The sequence below is a fragment of the Argiope bruennichi genome, chromosome 7, assembly GCF_947563725.1.
Source record: "Argiope bruennichi chromosome 7, qqArgBrue1.1, whole genome shotgun sequence".
Lineage (NCBI taxonomy): Eukaryota > Metazoa > Arthropoda > Arachnida > Araneae > Araneidae > Argiope > Argiope bruennichi.
In genome coordinates, this window is record NC_079157.1 from 105,648,060 (window position 1) to 105,669,446 (window position 21,387).

Consider the following 21,387-nt stretch of genomic DNA (forward strand, 5'->3'; position numbering starts at 1 on the left):
AGGACAATTTATTTCTTGATGCAACAACGTTTATAATTAAAATTTACTTTTGGTAAAGTAACTGTCAATTTTATCAAAGCAATTCAAATGATTATTTTGCAATATATAGCAGGATTAGAATCATTTAATTTGTTCAACACAGTTGTTTAGAAGTATTTCTGCATGTAATTAATTAATTTGATGCATGTTTCAAGGAATACACTTTTTTTTTCATTTCGTAATTGATCTTCCTTTAAAATATTCATAATTTTTATGCCTTTCCATTAAAACATATTAACTTATTAGGAAGACGATTTTTCAGAATCGCAAACATCAAACTTTAAAATCCAGATTAATGTTGTGACAATAGTTGTTCCAGTTATACTTGCTGATTATGATATGATTTCAATGCAAGCTTGCAAATCACTGGCCAAGTGATAGTTAACTTGGTTGAGAGCAAGTTCAAGGTTAAAAATCATTCAGTTTTCATAAATTAAGATGACAAGTGAAATTTTCTGCATACCCACATTTTAAAGAATTATCACTGAAAAAAATTTTAGTTTGGCAACCATACCTGTAATTTTATATTTAACTAATCAAAATTTACAAAGCTAGTGAAGGAGAAGAAATCCATAACACCATCATCCCATTGTAGATGCTCAATTAATAGGGCTAATTTTGGAACAGATTTCCTAATTTGCACCATGATCAGAGATAAGGATTGCACTTTAAGTTTTCTTTATTAAGAATTATGAATACAAACTGGCTAAAAAAAAGAAACAAATTATATTACAAACATGTTTTATTTAACAATTTTATTGCAATAAAATATCAATCTTTAACATTACTTGGATGAAAAATGCAATATCTTGATGATTTTCATGTTGGAGTTTTCCTGGATCCAGGAAACAGTGAAATGAAATGATAACATCTTTTTTTAATCATATATCAGAGTTTAATCTCCAAGCTTATTCGCTTTTTCTGTGCATCTATTTCTAGAACACAAACTGTTACTTTATCTCCAACACTTAATTTCTGTCCCATCATTTTGCTGACATGAATAAGGCCATTTGTTCCAACACCTATATCTACAAAAGCTCCAAAACCAGTAACATTATTGACACGTCCTGTTAGAATCTGTCCTTTTTGAAGATCATTAAAGCTTCGAACTGAAGTTTGAAAGAGAGGCTGCTCAAATTCTATCAAAAAAAGAAAATGAATATCATATTGTTAAAGCAAAGGATTATTGGAAAAAAATGAGAACATTAATCTTTGATGTTCTTATACAGATAACTTTCTTATGCAGTGGTATAAGAGGTACTTAAAAAGGATATAAACTTTTTTTCTTTTCTTTCTACTGCTTTATGATTTACTAATGATACTCTACTTCTGAAAAACGTCTTAAAATACAAAATCTATTCAGTGATATCAATTTATTCCTGTTATCTTATTTATTTTTCTCTATTTACTAAATTTTTAATTATATTGACAATAGCTTGCATTAAAATATTTTTCTTTTCAATATGAGTGGAAACTTGTATTTTATGAATATCTTTCCAAAAACAACAATTTCTTACAGAATTTCAAAGTATGCCAAACAAAGCTGAATATACATTTTGGAAAATTATTTCTTTACATTGACATATTTCATTCAAAACCCGATATAGTTCTTTAAGATGTAAATACCACAAGCGAAAATTTATTTACCTAGCTTTTTGAATTACCATGATCACATAAACATTAACAAACATAATTCCCCAATTCATTTTCTTTTTAATAACTCAGACAAGTCCTTAATATTAAACTGGCTGAATCCAGTAACTAAATATTTTGATGACTTCAGTATTTATGGTTAATTTGTATACAAGAAAGTAAATAAGGAAATATTTTCTAAATAAATTACTGCTCAAGTTATTTTGTCAATTCAAAATATTATTGTTAAAAGGACCCATGTCTTCAGTTTTCAATAGAGTCCTCTTTTTTTTTTTTAAATTAATGATTATAAACAAAAGTAATTTAGAATAATTTCTTTCAATAATTTTAAAACAGATATTTCTCTAATGAAAGGATTGTGCAAATATTCTATCAAGTATTACTAGATAAATGATTTTGTTCATAGATGGTTGCCACGTAATGCAAAAAAAATATTTTAAATGTATTTTGATGGCTATTTTCATTTAATTTTATAAAAATTAGAATTTGGTAAAAAGAAAAGAGGAAATATAATAATAAATAAATGGCACATACCTTTTCTTATATCATAATCCTGTAACTGCTTAAATGCATCAATTATCAACTGTATGACTTCAGCAGATGCAGAAAGTTTATTTGCTAAATCTTCAACACCTAAAAAGAATTAAAATAATTTAATAACTACAATGAACCCGATCTTTTAATAATTTTTAAAAAATTTTTATCTTTATCACACAATTAATCTTTATAAACAAAATTTTGCTAATATTTTTTACTTATCAACATTAAATATGCATTTTAATTATAAACAACCATTTAAAAAACATGTATGGAATGTGATCATAGATTATATATTTAAAACAAGAGCAAAATACATTTCTCAAACAGAGATTTGAAACAGGCCTGATATAATTTAATATAGTTAGATTGATAGTCCACTTGAGAATTATACCAAGGCTATTTGGGGATGGATCTGGAAAAACTGAAAGGATCAAGTTGCAGATGAGCAAACATTGTTTTCTACATCAGCATGTTTGAAATCAAGTCTGAGTGAATTTAATTAGTATATTTATAATAGATATATTAAATTGTTTCAATTTAATTCTAATCCATGATTTTTCAATCCTGAAGGAATACTCATGGCTGTAAGATTCCATTTCAAAAAGACAGAAAGAAAGGCGGGGGAGGAAATTTATAAGTATTATTTACACATTGTTAACTTTTTTTTCCTCTGATAAACATAGTTAAAAAATTAATAATTACATTTAATAAAATTTACATAAATAATAAGAATGTTGATGCTGTGGCTTTTCTGATATTGAGGAGGAAGAGATCCATATATATTTTTAACTTAATTATATTGCACACATGCATATATTCTTTATCTATAATATTATATATATGTATGTAATATTATTTTGGTTGAAGCAGAATGCAAGTTCGAAGACACTGGAGACAATTTTCATTTTTAAATTAATTTTAATATCCATTCCGGGAAAGCAATTTATTTACAAACAGGCATGGACAAGGCACGTCCACAACAGCACGAAACAAAAACAGAAGTAAGAAAAGGGAAGGGAACGAAACAAATGATCACTAATCTTATATAACATGGAATTTTCGGCCACATAGTGATTGAATACACATGTTGACCTTTGACAAGGGCAACGGAGCTATCATTTTCACTTGACACATAGAACTGATTGTGCAGTAATTTTTACACAGCGTCATACATGGAATGGTATCAGGAAACAAGAGAACAATTTAGAATGACCCCGACATGGGTCAAATTAGGCAAAAAATGTAGGAAATTAATTTATATTAAATTATATATATATATATATATAATGTGTGTATGAATACAAAATCAGATTAAATTTGTTAATCATTATTTGGCAACAGCTCACATGTTTGGATTGGTTATATGCTTGTGAAAACGTGAACATCTATGCTATTTTTTTTTTCAGTTGGTGGTATGATATGGAAAATAAGTTTAGTAGAGCCGTTTCAATTATAAATAGAAATTGTCGAAAACAAGAAGTTAATGCAATTAAAAGTATTAAGTCATTCATAAAATTCAGTCAGAATGAATGGAAAACAAGTGTAAAGTGAAAGAGGTGTTTCTGTATACAGCACAAAATATCCGAACTAGAGGAGCATAGATAATTACTGTAGCCTAATATTTTTGCCTCTTTGAAATATATTTAACCAATCAGAATGCTCTGCCATTACTACTCAAAAATAATTTAAAATAATATGACGAAAATGATATATATCTTTGGGATAAAATGTAGTCCATCAAACTTGATTAATATGACAAAATTAAACTTAGTAATAATCACTGTGTTCAATGATTATTTCAATGTTATTAACATTATGGCGATCAATTTTAATTAAAAATGTTTTATCAAAAGCACGAACAAGGAATACATTTAATTTTGACTTTTAAACAGCTTAGAATTACTTACTTTTATTTCCTAACATTTACATTTTTTTTCTGCTACCAGAAAATTTTGGAAATTAATTTTATCAGTTCATTCAATTTAATAATTTAACTTTACTTCTTCTAATGACTGTATTTATAAAATCTTTTTACCAACAAAAATGCACAAATAAATGGAGAGCAAGTAAAGCAAGTGATCCTAAAAGAATCATAATTTGAATCTTGAAGGTTGGTGAGTACAGCGATCAAGGAGTGTAATCACCTAGTATAGGATAATTCAATTATAAACAATAAATTTTTCAATCATTTAAAAAGAAATGGTGGTCACTTATGATCCAAAAATCAGTGCAGATTATCTGCAGAACTATAGACATATTTTAAATATGTCCAGTTTATGCTATTAGAGTATGCAGCCCATACATTACAACTGGCCTAACCTTTCCTTAGCTCAAAACAGGAGTTTATGTTCGGAAAGAGGAAATAAAGGTTTACTCATATTTAAATGAGGCTCTTGATATTCGCCAGATAGGAAAATTTAATCTAAGGCAGTTAAAGTTATTATATTTTGAAAGACATCCATATTAAAACAAGATGCTCTACAATGACCACATTTTTACAAAATTGTGAGGGATTCGGAACATTGAGCTGTCATAGAGATATGGTACAATATCTTGAGCCAATAGGAATAGATTTTTAAAAAATTATTTTTAAAATGCAAATAAATTGAAATTTTTATGCAGGGTTAGAAAATTTTATTTTCCTAAATATTGCACTTAGGCATATACTTCCAACTACAAAATTTCATTAAATAAGATTAATGGTTGTATGAAAACATTTGGCTTCTATAGATATTAATACTAAAAAAAGTTTTTAAAAATTACATTTTTATGCATTTCCCATAGTGTAAAAGTGTTGATTAATAAAATAATTTTCTTACATTCATCTATGTGTGTACAAAGTTTCATGATTTTATAAGCAAAATTTGTAAAAATTTGCTTATTTTTAAATTTAGAAGGATTTATCAAAATCTTAGATTAAAGAATTTATTACAGAAATGAAATTTCAATGCAGAAGAACTATCATATGCAAATAATTGTCTAGAAGTACATCATCCATTTATCAGGATTTGAAAGAAATTTGTTAATCATGCATATTATTTATTTTGATTGCAATGTTGACTCTAAAAAGAAGAGAACTTGAAAGATCAAACATTTACAACATCCCAGAGAAGACCTGGAAGGCAGAGAAATAAAATAAAATTTTGTACCTCCAAAGTGTGATTTTCAAAATAATCAACAGTAACAAGTGATATCTTTCTAGAAAATGTGTTTATGGATCGCTTTAGTGACGACAAATTATAGGATCCTTACTTCCTCGGGGAAGTATAAGGATGATGAGATGTTATACAAAAATTGTCATTTTGGTTTATTTTTGAAATTACTCTAGTGCTAGAATATAAAGACTCAATTTACAAATTAATATTTCAAAAACGACAATGTAGAAAATATTTCAATTTAATAAGTGGCATCCATGCAGCATTTGTGGGATCCATGGTTTGTTACATCAATTTACATGAGCAGCTACATTATCAATGGCAAAAATTTTACAACTGGGCCAATTTCAAGTAAAATAAAATCCTTTAATTTCTAAGATATTTAATTTAGATAGACAAATGTCTTTTTAACTAAGAAAGCAGCACGATCTTCAAAACAATCATCTTTGGAAAAGCATAATTCTGTGTCAGAAAGGGCATCTATTCTGTGTAAAAATGATTCATCATCAGTGGAAATTTTCTATAAATATGCAGTATGGCATTTTTAGAAGCTCATAGATTAGATTCAATTTGTACAACAGTATACTGAATACTTACTAATATATATATATATATATATATATATATATATATATATATATATATATATATATATTAGTATTGATAGCCATTATGTCTAAAGTAAGGGATGAATTGCAAGGGGCAGTACATGCTCTGGCAATATTTTCTAGCATATTAAAAAATTGTCTTCATTTATGTCACAAATGATAATAGGATTGAATACACAAGTATTAAAAGAATGCAATTTTGTACAGGTATTGAAGAATGCTTTATTATTTTCTGATTCTACACTTTTAATGATTTCTCATAATATTATATTACTTTTGAAAACTAGAGCAAAGGTTCACTCAAACATTATTACAGAGATAGGAAAATGATCTATGTCAATAAATTTGACTTTTAATATCCAAGAAAATTTTGCAGATAATTTATGACCTCATAAATGGGCATAAGATGAACATTATGCTCATTGATGCTTTTCTGTTATAAGGACTGTATAAAAATTTAATTCTGCTAAATTTTTATCATCATCAATAGAAGTCGAAAGTATTTACATACATTCAGATTCTTAATAGATAAAACTTTGAAAACTGGAAATATATGTCTAATTGCACTAATTAAAGAAATAATTGCTTGTTACACTTCTTTAGGGCATTTTTATGCATATTTACACACTAAACATTGTAAAGATTATAAATTTACAAAGATGAAAAAGTGTTTCTAACTATACACCTAAATAATAATAATCACAAAACAACAAAGAAAGGACTTACGAGTAAATCTCATGTAACTTGTCACTTTATCAACTAAAATCTGTTGTCCAATATTTTCTGGATCAACCTTTAATTCTTTAAGAAACCTAACAATAGAAAAAATACAATTAAAATAAAACAATACTTAAGATCACATGGAAAGAAATCTCCACAATTTCATTGTGAAATAAATCCTTCAATAAATAAATAAAAATTTTACAATAATTTCTCAAGGAAAAGAAATTAGAGGATAGAAGCTATATGAAAGTTTTTCTCAAAACAATATTTTTTATAAAGTAATTAATACTATAAAAATATTTTTTCACAGAATATTTATAACTATCAACACAGAAAAAGGAAAATCACTGTAACTGTAAATAGATAAAAGTACTACTTTATTTTAAAATCTGACAATAAAATATAAAATAAAGTTATTACATTTATTTGATAGTAAAATATATCTTTTTAAATTGGAAATTGGGGAATTTTGCCTCTACAAGTAATCGTCTTCAATTGCAAAGATGATGATTTTTATAAATACAGTTTATGAATAAGTCTAAAATAAACATGGAGGAAAAAATAAACAAATATAGCATCTAAACTGCAAATAAATAAATAGATAAATTACTTTTCAGCAACATCATAGGACTCTGGATGAATGATAGTTCTGTCTAAAGGATTCATAGATGATGGAGCAACTTTTTTTTTCTTCACTTCTTGACTTGAGAGAGCAAGACTAAAAATAAAGGTAAGAAAATGTTTGAACAGGGTTGGTTATTCATTTTTTGAAATCAAAAGCTTTTATCCAATAAATTCATCAATGCATATTAATGGCAAACATATATATATGTACAGAAAAGATATTTTTCAACATTATGAAACCTGATCTAAAATAGAAAATGGAAAATTATTTCATTTCCTTAAATATGAAAAAGAAAGGAAAAGGTCCATTCAAATTTTTAATTTGCTGCAATGACCAAAAATTTAAATTAATTATTTCTTGGCCAAATTAAAAAAATAATTTTAAGTTTGATCCAGTCTTCTCCAAACTAAAATTATTGGAAATGTCATACTAATTATGAAAAATGTCTGATTATAAAAGAGGGCGCTTAACTTAAAAGTTATATATTGGTTAAATAAATCTATAATGCTTTGATTATGAAATTTAATAGATCTTTATCTTACACAATCAATTTAATATATAAAAATAAAATATCTAGCTGACACTGAACTGTATGAATAGGATTTAAAAGGAGTAATATTTTTAAATTTACCTAAATTAATAATAATAATTTAGAATTCCTTGATAAAGGTAATCTATCTTTGATTTATACTGCATACAACAAAAGTGCATTAATCACTATTAAAATAAATATGAATACTTATAAAACAATGAGCAAAAATAAAAATTAAAGAATATTTTTTTTTTACATCAATTTTATTGCATGTTCAATCTAGTCATTTTATTAAAATCCTAAGCTAATTGTACATATGGCAATTCAAATTACTTACTCTTTTTGAAAAGTTATTTTTACTCCCATTTTCATTTTTTTAGAATGAAACCATTTCAGTTAAAGCAATTTCGTTTAATCTATTGAACCATATGACATCTATTTTTTCTACAAGTTTTAATGACATTTATTTTTTCCACAACTTTAAAAAAATAATGACTGTAGCTTTCATTGTCTAAATATAAAAGCTGCTTTACCTGCTAACATCATAAGCCCCATAAAAATTGCTAAATTAACAAAAACTCGAAGATTCTTCTATTTCGAAAGTATAAAATTGGAAGCGTTTCTCACGTCTGCTTTTTGAGACTTGATCCATGAATCATCTTTTCTATTAAAAATTTATTTTGGAGTTGAATTTATTTTAAATGCTAATTATTGTTTGAAATATAAATTTCTTATTTTGCAAAAAAAAGTATAAATTAAAAAATATATTAGTTATAACTTACCCAGCAGATGTGCAAGTCTCTGGAAGTATTTTTACAAACCCTGCACACTGTTCAAATGACTTTTGTCCCAGGCCTTTCACTTCTAACAGTTGTTGTCGATTAATAAAGCAAGAATTTTTGTTTCTCCACTCAACAATTTGCTTTGCTCTAGATGCTGATAAACCAGATATTTTTCTAAAAAAATAATTAAACAAATACTTTATTCATAAGCTCAAGGAGAGTAAAGAAATTTAAAAACTACTGATGACTTTATAATATTCTACATATAATAATATTGTGCCAGTAAAAGCTAAACACTATGATATTGGATATACAAAAGTGACTTGATAAAGAAATAGGCTAAAAATGAAATTTATCCTTTTATCCACTTTTTGATGAAACACAGCAAGATTTAGAGCCGAAAATGTTAATCATGGTTTTCAGGAACCAAATTCCGAAATGTTTCTCTAAATACGGACTCGATGAGAGAAACTTCATGATGGTTTCCTCTTCTTCTAATGGCAATTGTATGCCGTCTGTCCACTCTGTAATAAGGTTACTCTTTTGCAGGCTTTGTCTTGTCTGAACTCTGCATATGGTTTTGTATCACAGTTTAGTTTAACTTCATTGTTTCTCCTACATCGGTAATTCATTATTTTTGCAACTGTCTGACACTGAACTGTATAAATTACAGATTTAATAACAGTAACATTTTAATGTTTACCTAGATTAATATCTGGCTATAACAAAAGTTTCCCGCGAAAAAGGTCCTTACTAAAGTTAGAGGGTGGGAAACCAGCCATGAAAGCAGTGTAGGTAGTAATCACGATTCAAATCTATGATTTTCTGTTACCATTTTGGTAGTTTTTCCAAAGATTTCAAATCAGAAACTTTGTGGCCACAATTCCAAAAACTGAACAATTTCATTTCGGACGTCCTAAGCAAAAGTGATGATAACACCCGTAAGATGTAGCTGCAAATGTGAAAAAGAAGTAGAAATCGGAAGGAGCGATATCAGGGCTATATGATCGGTGTAGCAAAAGATGTCACTGAAATCCAGCCAGTGAATGCAGACACATGTGATCTTGCGTTATCTTGATGGAGCAGTACCTTCTTGCGCTGAAACTCAGTTCAACGTTTTCCCTTCATAGCAGCATCAACATGGACTAGCATCTCATTGTACAGCTTACTGTCGATAGTTTTACCTTTTTCAGGATACTCTTTGTGGTTAATAACATAAAATTCCCATTAAATACGAATCATGATCTTCTGTTAGTCAAATTGAGCTTTGCAACACTGCTAACAGGCTCACCAGGCGCACCCTTTGGGCTTGTTGAAGTAAATTCAATTTTTGAAAAATATGCTACAAGCATATAACTACATTATAATAAAAAAAAAACTATCTAATCTATTTTTCTATATAAAAATTTAAGGAATGCAGATAATTATGAAACACAAAAATGAAAATTCAAAGTAAAATCCGAAATGGTTTACTTAAAATTTGATATCTATAGTATTTATATATTTTTATTTGTTAATTTATGTTTATATGTCAGTATAATAGATAATCAGCTTATACTGCATTTCATAATATTATTGCAATTAAAATATTATGCTGGAAAGTAATTTACTTTATTTCTGAAAAGATTTCAGTTTTTCTTTGAAAATATCACCATATAATTTTTCTCCATATAAAATTCTCGATAAACATCAGAATCAGCTATTAATCCCTTTGGAATGAATAATGCATATGTGTGTTTGCACTAGAATGTTGCGCATTTGCATTATAGCAGAATTTGATTTTTACTGCCACTGACACATGGAAATTGATGGTGCTATTGATTTAGGAATTAAATTGCTTCTTTTTTTCAATGGCATAATTAGTTCATACTTCATTAAAAAATTTGATCCCATACCATAGAAATTCTCTCTCTGAGGTCAGAGTGGGGTTTCAAAAATGTCTGTGGATTTTTGCAATTTTAAACAGAAGCACATGTTAGAGAGTGTAAAGAAAAACATTTTTTTTAATGGTTATTTATAATTTCTTCTCTCACTTGAAATGGAATGTTAAGAAATATATTCTAACAGTAATCTGCTTCAATAGTTAATTTAGATACTTTTAGTGATAGGAAAATACACTATATATATATATATATATATATAGTGTATATTTGGTATTATATATATATATTAATACTATATATATATATATATATATATATTTAATATTAAAAATAAGAAGTATTTCAATTAATTTTTAAAAATTATAATTGAAAATATCTGTTATAATTTATTTAAAAATTGTTTTATTTTTATGTAAAGGATACATTTTATGAGACTTTGTATGCATTAGTCTTAGTGGGTGAAAAAGGTCATGCCTGTATGGACAGATAGCAATTGCCAGATTCCAGCTACCTTGGAGCACTTCTTTCCACACTCTGCCATTTCAAAGGGGTTAAAGGTTAAGATCAGACTGATATCACAAAATTAAGGAATTAAGGATTAAGGAATTGGGGGAAAAGCAACTCTTTTTTGGTCAAGTACAATTCACAAATGAAATTATATTTATTTATTCCATAATCCTAAAAATATTTCTATTTTTAAAAAAATGCAATAACATGGCTTATATAATCAGCATTGCTAACACTGATTATAACTGCAGGTTGAAATGTCCTGACAAATGGGGTATAGAACATTAGGGAAGAGATTTTATGAGCCAATAAGAGTGCAATTGAAAAGTTTACATAGGGGAATAAAATCCCAATCCATTATTGGAGCAGTAGTTGTACTAGAACATAAGCAAAGTAAAAAAAAAAAAAAAAAAAAAAAAAAAAAACCTGGTACACCCATTAACAAAATATTAAAAGGATGTTTTCCCCTTTTTTTCAAAGAAAAATCAACCTGAATCCAATAATTAGAAGAAGCAAATTATATTTTCCTTGGATATTAGCATTAAAAAATATATAAATAATTAGTACTACAATGTAAAATATGAAAACGATGAATGCATTTGATTAACAGAAATAAATTATATATATATATATATAATAGTAATAAAAACCAAGTTAATTGGAAAAAAAAAAGTTTTTTAGTTTCGTTTAGAAAATATTTTTAAATTTTAGATTGTTTCAATGATAGGTTTTAATTACCTAATGCTTTTTTTTTTGTTATATATATAAATGGAATCTAAAAACTTTACACCACAAAATTTTTTAATTTTTATTTGTATATTACATCATTATAAAGTTCTCTAAAAATAATTAGAATTACCTCAACAAAATTTCTGGACAAACATTAAGATCAACACCAACAAAACTCACACATTCTTCAACAATACTATCAAGAGCCTTTTTTAGTTGTGACTCTGGAACATCATGCTAACAGAAAACAAAATTACAATAAGACTTAAATTAATAAAAATATTTTATTGAAATGAAGGCTTACACAAATTTTACTTGATAAAATTATATAAAATTTTACTTGATACATCCCAACTCCCAAATGTTTTGGCTCAATTTTAACATATTCTAGAAGGGGATCTTGAAGTCTTCTGGCAATAGAAACTAAAATCAATAAATATTTTCAATAAAAAAAAATCACTATAAACGTATTACTTAAAATCTGAATGTATAGACTAATGATAGAATAAACGATATACAGGGTGATTTTTTTAAAAACTGACATTGTTCAGAGATCTCTGTAGCTGAAAGTATAGGCTGGAAAGTCCCAAAATTTGGTTTGAGGACTAATGATGACATGGAAAAAAGGAATCCGCGACAAAAAAAAAAAAAGTTTCAAAATTTACCAACGGGGGAAATTTGGTGCTTTTCACATAAATTGGAGATTTAATTGCAAAATAAAATTTCTGACTATGTTTAAAAAATACAGTACACAGGCAAATGAATGAAATAGCAGTCATTTTACTAGAAATGTGTTTTATTCAAGAAAATAATTCCACCTAATGACTGAAAATAACAAATGAAAAACTAATTTGGAATTAATGTTCAATTTTATTTCATTCTCTATTTATTTTTCTTTACTCAGTAGTCTCATTTTCTCTTCGAAGAGATCGATAATTTTCAATGTGATAACCATTTTCTTGGCCCAAACATTCCATTCTTTAAACAACATTCTCTACGGCTGATCGAAACACATCACTAGGAATGTTAATGACAGTCCGTAATACGTTCTTTTTTAAAATCAACAAGTTCGACACTCCACCAACATAAACCTTCAATTTTAAATAACTCCAAAGAAAAAAAATCACATGGAGTTAGACCCTGGGAGCAAGGCGGCCACACAATAGGGAAACAACGACTCGTAACCCTTTCTTTAGTAAAGTGATGCTGCAATAATTGTTGTACCGATCAACCAATGTGTGGTGGTGCTCTATCCTGCATAAAGATTATCCTATCCAAGCACTGCCTTCGTTGCAGTTGTGGAATTACAAAACTTGTCAACATATCCTGAGGCTTTTGCGTGTTGATTGCACAGGTCTGTGGTCCTGATTGGGTGATAGTCTCGTAAAAAAATGGCCCGAAGATGAAGTCTGCTGTAAAACCACACCAAACAGTTAATGGAATGTGTGAATGGAGTAGGATTTCATTAACCACATGGGGATGTTCGGATGCCCAGATTCTGGAATTCTGAATGTTAACAGTTCCATTCAAATGAAAATGGGCCTCATCAATCTACAGAATTTTCCACGGCCAAGAATTATCAATCTCGATCCAGGCAAAAAAAGTCAGAGCAAATTTTAATCGCTGACCATAATCATTGGGTTTTAATTCTTGCAGGCAGGTAATTTTATAAGGATAAAACTAGAGAATTTTTCTCAAAACTTTCCTTACTGATGAAGCACTTAAGTCAAGCTGTCGTGCAACTGCCCGCAGTGGTAACCTGGGTGTTTTCAACAATTGCAGTCGCAACTTCAGTAACAGTTCAGATACCAGCTCCCGTCCTCTACCTTGGCGAAGTGCAAGAATTCCTGTTTCTCCAAATTTCTGAATCATGGCTTTCAATGCATTAATCAATAAAGAATCTTTACGCACATTATTTAGACTTCTAAATTTACGAAGAAGAGCAGCCGCAGCATTACACTAACCAAGATAAAACAGCTTCATAAGTAATGCATATTGTGGTAAAGTGAGACTCATCTTACAGTCAACTAATGCTTTCGAATTTCTGCTTCTTTTTATAACCCATAATACTGGCGCTACTGTCGACTACATCATCAAGAATTTGCATTTTACTTGCGTTTTCACGTAAAATCTCAGTTCAAATAAAAAGTAAAGCGCAACTTTGTCACTTATCATAAGAAAAATTTTCATTCTTTAAATTCTTTTCATTTTTAATTCTCTACTGAGTAAAGAAAAATGAGCAGAGAATGAAATAAAATTGATCATTAATTCCAAATTTGTTTTTCATTTGCTATTTTCAACCATTAGGGGGAAAATTATTTTCTTGAATAAAACACATTTCTAGTAAAATGATTGCTATTTTATTCATTTGTCTGTTTGCTGAATTTTTTTAAACAGAGTCAAAAACTTTATTTTGCAGTAAAATCTCCAATTTATGTGAAAAATGCCAAATTTCCTCCCTTCGGTGAGTTTTGGAACTAATTTTTTTTCACGGATTTCTTTTTCCCATGTCGTCATTAGTCCTCAAACCAAATTTTGGTGCTTTCCAGCCAATAGTTTCATTTACAGAACTCTCTAAACCATGTCAGTTTTAAAAAAAGTACCCTGTATATAAATACGCCTTTAAAAAATTTTAAACCAGAAAGAAATATTTACTATAGTGTAATAGTCAACTAGAGTAATTTAATATGCAATGCCAAGTTTTATGAGATTAATTTGTGATGAAAATTTATATTTTAATTAAAAGAGGAAAAGGAGAGAGAACTTTGAAAATAACAATTTAATATATGCCAAAACTCTTTGCATAATAATTTATTCTATTTCATACCTTCTATATTTAATGTTATTAAATTATGTGTCTCAGTAAATTGAATGAAGTGATTACTGTTCCAATAGATGCAAAATGCCACAAAGCATCTAATTTTCAATAGTACTAATTAAAATAAATTTCACTTAGCTATGACATTAGGTTTTTATGTTATATTAAAAGTATATACAATTTCAAAAATTATTTTTTTGAAACTGGAAGAAAATATTAAAAATATAAAAATTTGTATTAGAATAGGCAATTTGTCTATTTATTAGTTAGAAAAGCAATTTATATACAGTAAATTATTGATTACTTTAATTAACCAAACTGAAGCAGAAAAATGGAGACTGGAAATGAATTTCCTTAATTTAGAAATAGAGTTGGATAAAAAAATAAAATAAAAAAAAGAAACAAATTTTCCAATTTTAAGCAATTTGAAAATGATTTAACTACTCCAACAGATTTAATATAAATCAAGCTGATATATAAAGCAGATAATTAAAGGAAATAAATTTTAACTTTATATAGAAATCATAGAAACTGTAGAACTGAGATTCTACCATCATGGACTTTGAAATAATCATTCTAACAATCTATAAATTACACAAATAAAAAAGCTTACATCAATTCTCATAACTTTTTAATTCCCTTTATAAGTTATCATGTAATAATCCTTTACCTGATTACAGAATTTGAATAGTATTTCGTTTCTCATTAAAACTGAAATTCACAATAAATAGCAAACATTGCACTTTAACAATTAATAATTGCTGTTTAAAATTCATTATATGACTATATTTTGCAACTAAAGCATTCAACTTTTCATACTTTATGATAATATTGTATGAAATAATTACATTTCTTTCAAACAATAAAGATTTACTTTACTTCAGATAAATTAAGACTAAATACAAGAAGGCTACTTTAGATCAGACCCTCCAACTCTTTTTTTTTTTCCTGGTTAGATGAAGAATATATATATTTTTTAAATACTCTACTCTCCAAACTTTTAAATTCCTCTAGAGGGAGAACATTCCATTCTAACACATTTAATAATATAATTTAGCAATTGTCATATAAATTGCCAATTCAAGAAAGAAAAAGATAAATAGTAAATTATTGAGTAGTTCAACTAAATCTAAATATTTACCTGCACTCCTTAAATTTGGATCCATATCAGGCAATTCTGCTTCAGCTTCTTTTGTAACACTATATATTGAAGCACCACTTTCATTCACAATACAGTACTTAACATGATGGGGATTAAAAGCTCCACATTGAATCAAATTAGAAAGCCACACTTCTGTTTCTCGACATGCAGTTCCATTTCCAATGGCAAAGATTTCAGCACCATAAGAAAAAACCATCGTCCGAAGTTTCTCAGCATCGATATTCCTGTTATAAGATGGACCTTTATTATGAGGATAAACTACACTAGTTTCTAAAACTTCCCCCTTAGATGATATGCATGCCACTTTACAACCATGAGAAAATCCTGGATCAATGCCAATCACTGTTTTTCCTCTGACCGGAGGAGTGAGTAGCAAACTACGTACATTAGATCCAAAAACATTTATAGATTCCTTCTCAGCTTTTTTTGATAAATCTGACCTATAAAAAAAATCAGCAAAAAGAATATCATTTAATTTAACATATTTCATGTTGCATATAAAAAAGAACAATATGATTAGAAGCAATTGTAAAAAATATTTGCTCTATTCATATTTGTTCTATCACTGGAATTTCAAGCACTAGACAGAAAATTAAAATATTTCTAGATTTAAAACAAATTATAGAGTTTATTAAATATAGTCCTAATAAATATTTTCAAAATTATTTAGACAAAGGTCAAACAAATTCAATTTATAAAGAGTGTAGGATGAAGATGAAAAAGAAAAAATCCAATTTTAATTTTCTCTTTTCTGACTGTTATAAAGCAAAAATTTAAATTTAATTTTGCAAAGTTTTCTCAATTTGCAAAAGCTGTTTTTTGCTAAATTAAACACATTTAAAAAATAATTGATAAAAATACTTAAAGATATTTTACAGTTTTTTTAGAAATTTACTTCATTTTTCTAGAAAAAAGTTATAAATAATTTAGAACTAGAGAAACTGATCAGCAAATGACAACTGTCTATTGAAAGACAATATAAATCTAGATTTATTTATTTACTTTTTTTTTTTTTACTATCAAGCATCAATTTAAGACATATTAATTTTTTTGATAATTCTATTTTTTTTATTTTAAGGAAATTAATGAAATTATTTATAATCCATGCAATGTTTTTAGAGCATGCAGCAGTGTCCCAAAATTTGGTCAGCAGATGACACATACAGTAGTTGGGTTTGATGCAAGGGAAACTGCTAAGAGTAGAAATGGCAAAAAAAAATTTCTGTATTCCAAACATATAAAATAATAGAAACCAGAAGTAAGAAATGAACTTCTAATAGAACTTTCTCTTTTGAACACAACTTGATTTTTTTTTAAAAAATCTCTTTGGAAATGTCAGCTTTTGCACTATTTTCCTAATGAAGGATAGGATTGTTGAGTTAACAATCGTAAAATTAACTTTGAGATATTTTTCACAAATAATAAACCAAAATATAATTTGAATTCAAAATAAATCTAAGTAACTAGAAAAGAAAAATTTACACCCCCCATAAAAAAAGGCATTTCTCAATTTAAGTTTATTTTAATGAATTTTGTAAACCGTTTTGAAAGCCAAAACAAGTTAGAATTTAATATTACAAAGACTGAAATAAGAAATAAGAATATTAAGCATAAGAAAACTTATCCAACATAACTTTGCATTTTATCATAATATTCAAAGATGTAAATTTAAGTTAAATAAATAAATCTATTGAAATTAATTAAAAGATAATGGTGTTAATTTTACTTTTCTTTTATATTTATGTTAAATATTATAATTTAGCAAGAAATAAATGCCATGTTTCTTTTTAATATTCAAACCAAAGACAAATTTTTTTATTGATATGTGCAGTTGATGTTTGCAAGGAGCCTCAAAATCTAAAGAGAGAAGTAGATACATGAATATATTACATTTGTGAATATCTCTTATTCTCTTTGGGCTATATGTCAGATGAAGAAAATTAATCCTTTTACTAACATTCAATTGTTATAAGTAATTTACAAAGAAAATAAGATTTTATAATCAACCACAAATCAATATGACAATACACAACAAACTAATATTCACCACAATATTGACGAATGATGTAAGATGAATTTCCTAGCTAAGTAGACAGATAAATTAGCAATAACATTACGCAATCTTAATATATATAAATTACGTGTCACGTTGTTTGTCCGCGATGGACTCCTAAACTACTTAACCGATTTTAATCAAATTTGCACACCATGTGCAGTTTGATCTAACTTAAAAGATAGGATAGCCCTTTTTTGAATTTTTAATTAGAATTTTAATTATTAATTAAAAACTAACTTTCCCGCCAAAAAAATCCTTTCATTTTCCCCACCGCCAAATGAGTACGACTTCAGTTTTTTCCCCCAACAGTCATGAGGCTAGGCTTAAGATTTTTTTGGCTGATTATTTGAAATGATTCTATTTATTTTCCTAATGTTTGATGCATTTAAAATTAAACATTGTTAATTAATCGATCTTTCAGATTCATTCTTAAGTACTTTTGAATTAAAATAAAACAGAATAAAGGAAATTAAAAATTTCTAATCTGCATAGCGTTACCCCAACTGGCGTAGAAAAATTCACGCATTTGCGTTACCGTAACTGGAGATGAAAATTCACACATGCGCATTGTGTTCTGATTTGACAACTATTATCAACGAATGCGGACTTGATTTAAATTATTTTTAGGTTAGTTATATGCTTTTGTAATTAAATTGTATTTATGTTAGTTATATATTTTTTGTATACGCTTATAGTTTTAAGTACATCGTTTTTTTAGTTTTTTTTAACCTGTTTTCAACCGATTATTTTAAACGATTCGTCTTATTTTCTTAGTGTTTGATGCATTTAAAATTATTGTTAATTAATCGTTCTGGTCATAATCAATCTGAGAATATTTGTTGACAAATTCTTGAAATATTACATAAATTAGGAAAAATATTCTTTAGTGCCCATAAAGTTTAAACGCTCAGTGACTGTTTTCTGTAATCATATTACAAAAAAATACTTTGTTTCAGTAAAAAATATTATTATATTAATTGCAGATTAATCCTTTTTACTTTAATTTACAGTATAAATTCTACAGGAACTAACAGAAAATGAGAGAGATACATATTACGTTATGACTGAAGGCGTTATTATATTATGAGAGAATTATATAACTATCAAAATTTGAAGTTTTAAAATATTTTGATGAAGAAGCTATTAAAGTAGGAATTGCATAAGATATTTAATTATTAAAATTTCAACGAACATTAAGATTGGCGAATCGGTTGGTCGCCAAAGGCGGCTAGTTGTCTTATAAATTAGTTATTTACTACATAAATCATTGGAAGCTGATGATTCAGATTAAATACACCAATAACTATTAAATAAACTCGTACAAATTAAGGCATTAACAGGTCATACTGTGTTCTTTCTCCTGTACTTTCAATAAGAATTGTCAATAACTAAACTAAGATTTTTCCATGAAACATTTAAATGATCATGCATTGCTAAAAGAATTTGATTGAAAGCAAATGTTTGCAATTCTAACACATTTTAATCATGATTAACAATTTTTAAAAAAAAATATGATTGATTGTATGATAAAAATCATTTCAAGTGTTTCATACTTTTTCGGTATAAAACCATTCCTTTTCTTGCTAATTACAATGCTTTTAAAATATTTTTTTATCACTTTTCAAGATAGATAATGTCAATAAAATAAAAATATTTAATTACCTAATTTGACGACACAAATATGGTTCAATAAGGCGCTCATAAGAATCTGACACACATATTTCCATGAACTTGTGTGTCTTAAAATCTAATGTCTGAGGGAAAAAAGTGCTCCATATGAAATTTTTAATCTCATTTTTTAAACAAAAAGGAATTTGAATTCTGACTGTCAAAACTTTTTGTTTCTCTCCACGATTTAATGCCATAATCTGAAATAGAGATAACATAATGGTTAATTGATTTAGTTAAAGCACAATCCATTTTTACCTAAAGTAAACAAAAAATCAGTTGAGAAAATAAAGATATCTAATAATATAAGCATTTATCACCACTGAAAATGAAAAATCTTTATCAAAAATTTAATTTGGCTGTAATATAGTAGTTAGTAAATCTTTGTATTGCCAAATTCATGGGTGGATAAAATATGCTAAGAGCCCCTGCTGTCTAAGTTCTTGAGGACCCTCTGGTAGAATCACGCATATCAACTTGCAAATTTTGACTTCTCAGATATTTTAAATTAATTTCACATATTTTAATTTGCAATAGCTATTTTTACAAAAAATAACTTTTTATTCTGGTATTTTTTATTAATAATTAATATACTTTGAAATTAGTGGATAAATTTAAAGAATTTATATTAGTAATTTGCATACACATATATTTCTTTTAATACTAAAATAATTACAAAAAAATGTTTAGAAAAAGTAATCCATAAAAGTAAACAGAAAATTGATAGAAAATTTGGATAATTCTGAAATTTGCTCAAATTATTACCAAAAAAAGATTAAAATTAGATTATCTTGTTAAACTAATCACGATAAATTGATGCAGTTTCAGATAATTAAATATTGCCTTTTAAAATATCTCTAAGAACCACTTGAAAAGAACTCAATAAAAGAAATTGATAATGATAATTCAAATTATAGATTAATTATTTCTATATATATGACCAAAATTACACATCAAAGTGCTATACTTAATAATATATAAAGAAATCATGTATATTATCAAGAAAGAAATGCATTGTTGAAATTCATCAATGATAAAATATACATTAACCAACAAAATCGTATGTTACATTTCCATTAAAAAATGTGTTAGCATTGTTTTGATTTGCAATTTGCTCTGATTTTTCATTTTTTAAGGATTTACAATAAATACTGTATAATTCAATTAGTAAACCACAATTTCTTTTATAATATCAGGGATTCATTCTTAAATAATATTCTAATATTTTGTCAAATTTTATGAAATTTATTTAAAAGAAAAGTTTTAATTAAATGCCATAAATTAAACTTAAAAAATTTAAATTTTATTGTTAGATAAATATGAAAAAATAACTATTTAATATTTATATCTTTTTATTTATAACATCTATCTTATTTATATCTTTTTTATAAATATTTAACATTATTATATTTAAAGTTTATATCTGAAATTTATATTTCAGATTCTTTACAATACTTTATTTAAAATTTCCTTGCATTTGTCGTTCATATGAATAATTATATTCCACGGATTCTTTACAATATGTTATTTTCATCGCAATTATTGAATTATCCCCATTAAATTAATAAAAAATAAATCATAATCATTGTCAAGAAAAAAACTGAAAATAAAGTGTGATTAAAATATACTTGTCAACACATATTCACAAACTGCGGTACAGATTGGGATAAATGAATACTATGGTGTGCATTGGTGAATTCATAAGCAAGTAAGTGAATTGGCCTCCAAAATAATATTTTGATTGCCAAAATTTTTTCTTTCATTAAGTGGTCTTAATCCTTATTGTTGGGGAAATATACAATGAATATTGAAAATTAGAAGCATATCAAGAACTTAAAAACTAAAACACACATAAAAAAATCAAAAAGTGGAGTTAATTGATTAGGCTTGTGAATGGCTCACATCAC

General features: G+C 26.8%; 1 protein-coding gene across 4 annotated transcripts in view; it reads right to left on the minus strand.

The window, feature by feature from the left end:
* Positions 1 to 793: 793 nt before the first annotated feature.
* LOC129976459 (S1 RNA-binding domain-containing protein 1-like) overlaps positions 794 to 21,387 on the minus strand; it is a 41,097-nt gene continuing 20,503 nt past the window's right edge. For all 4 annotated transcript variants that reach the window (XM_056090049.1, XM_056090048.1, XM_056090050.1 and 1 more), the window contains exons 10-18: positions 19,475 to 19,680; positions 15,736 to 16,196; positions 12,117 to 12,199; positions 11,907 to 12,013; positions 8,658 to 8,831; positions 7,329 to 7,436; positions 6,722 to 6,807; positions 2,227 to 2,325; positions 794 to 1,178 (exon numbers count right to left, since the gene is read on the minus strand). In XM_056090049.1, coding sequence (XP_055946024.1) covers positions 928 to 1,178; positions 2,227 to 2,325; positions 6,722 to 6,807; positions 7,329 to 7,436; positions 8,658 to 8,831; positions 11,907 to 12,013; positions 12,117 to 12,199; positions 15,736 to 16,196; positions 19,475 to 19,680 — 1,575 coding nt within the window. In that variant the 3' untranslated portion in view covers positions 794 to 927. The remainder of the gene's footprint in view (positions 1,179 to 2,226; positions 2,326 to 6,721; positions 6,808 to 7,328; positions 7,437 to 8,657; positions 8,832 to 11,906; positions 12,014 to 12,116; positions 12,200 to 15,735; positions 16,197 to 19,474; positions 19,681 to 21,387) is intronic.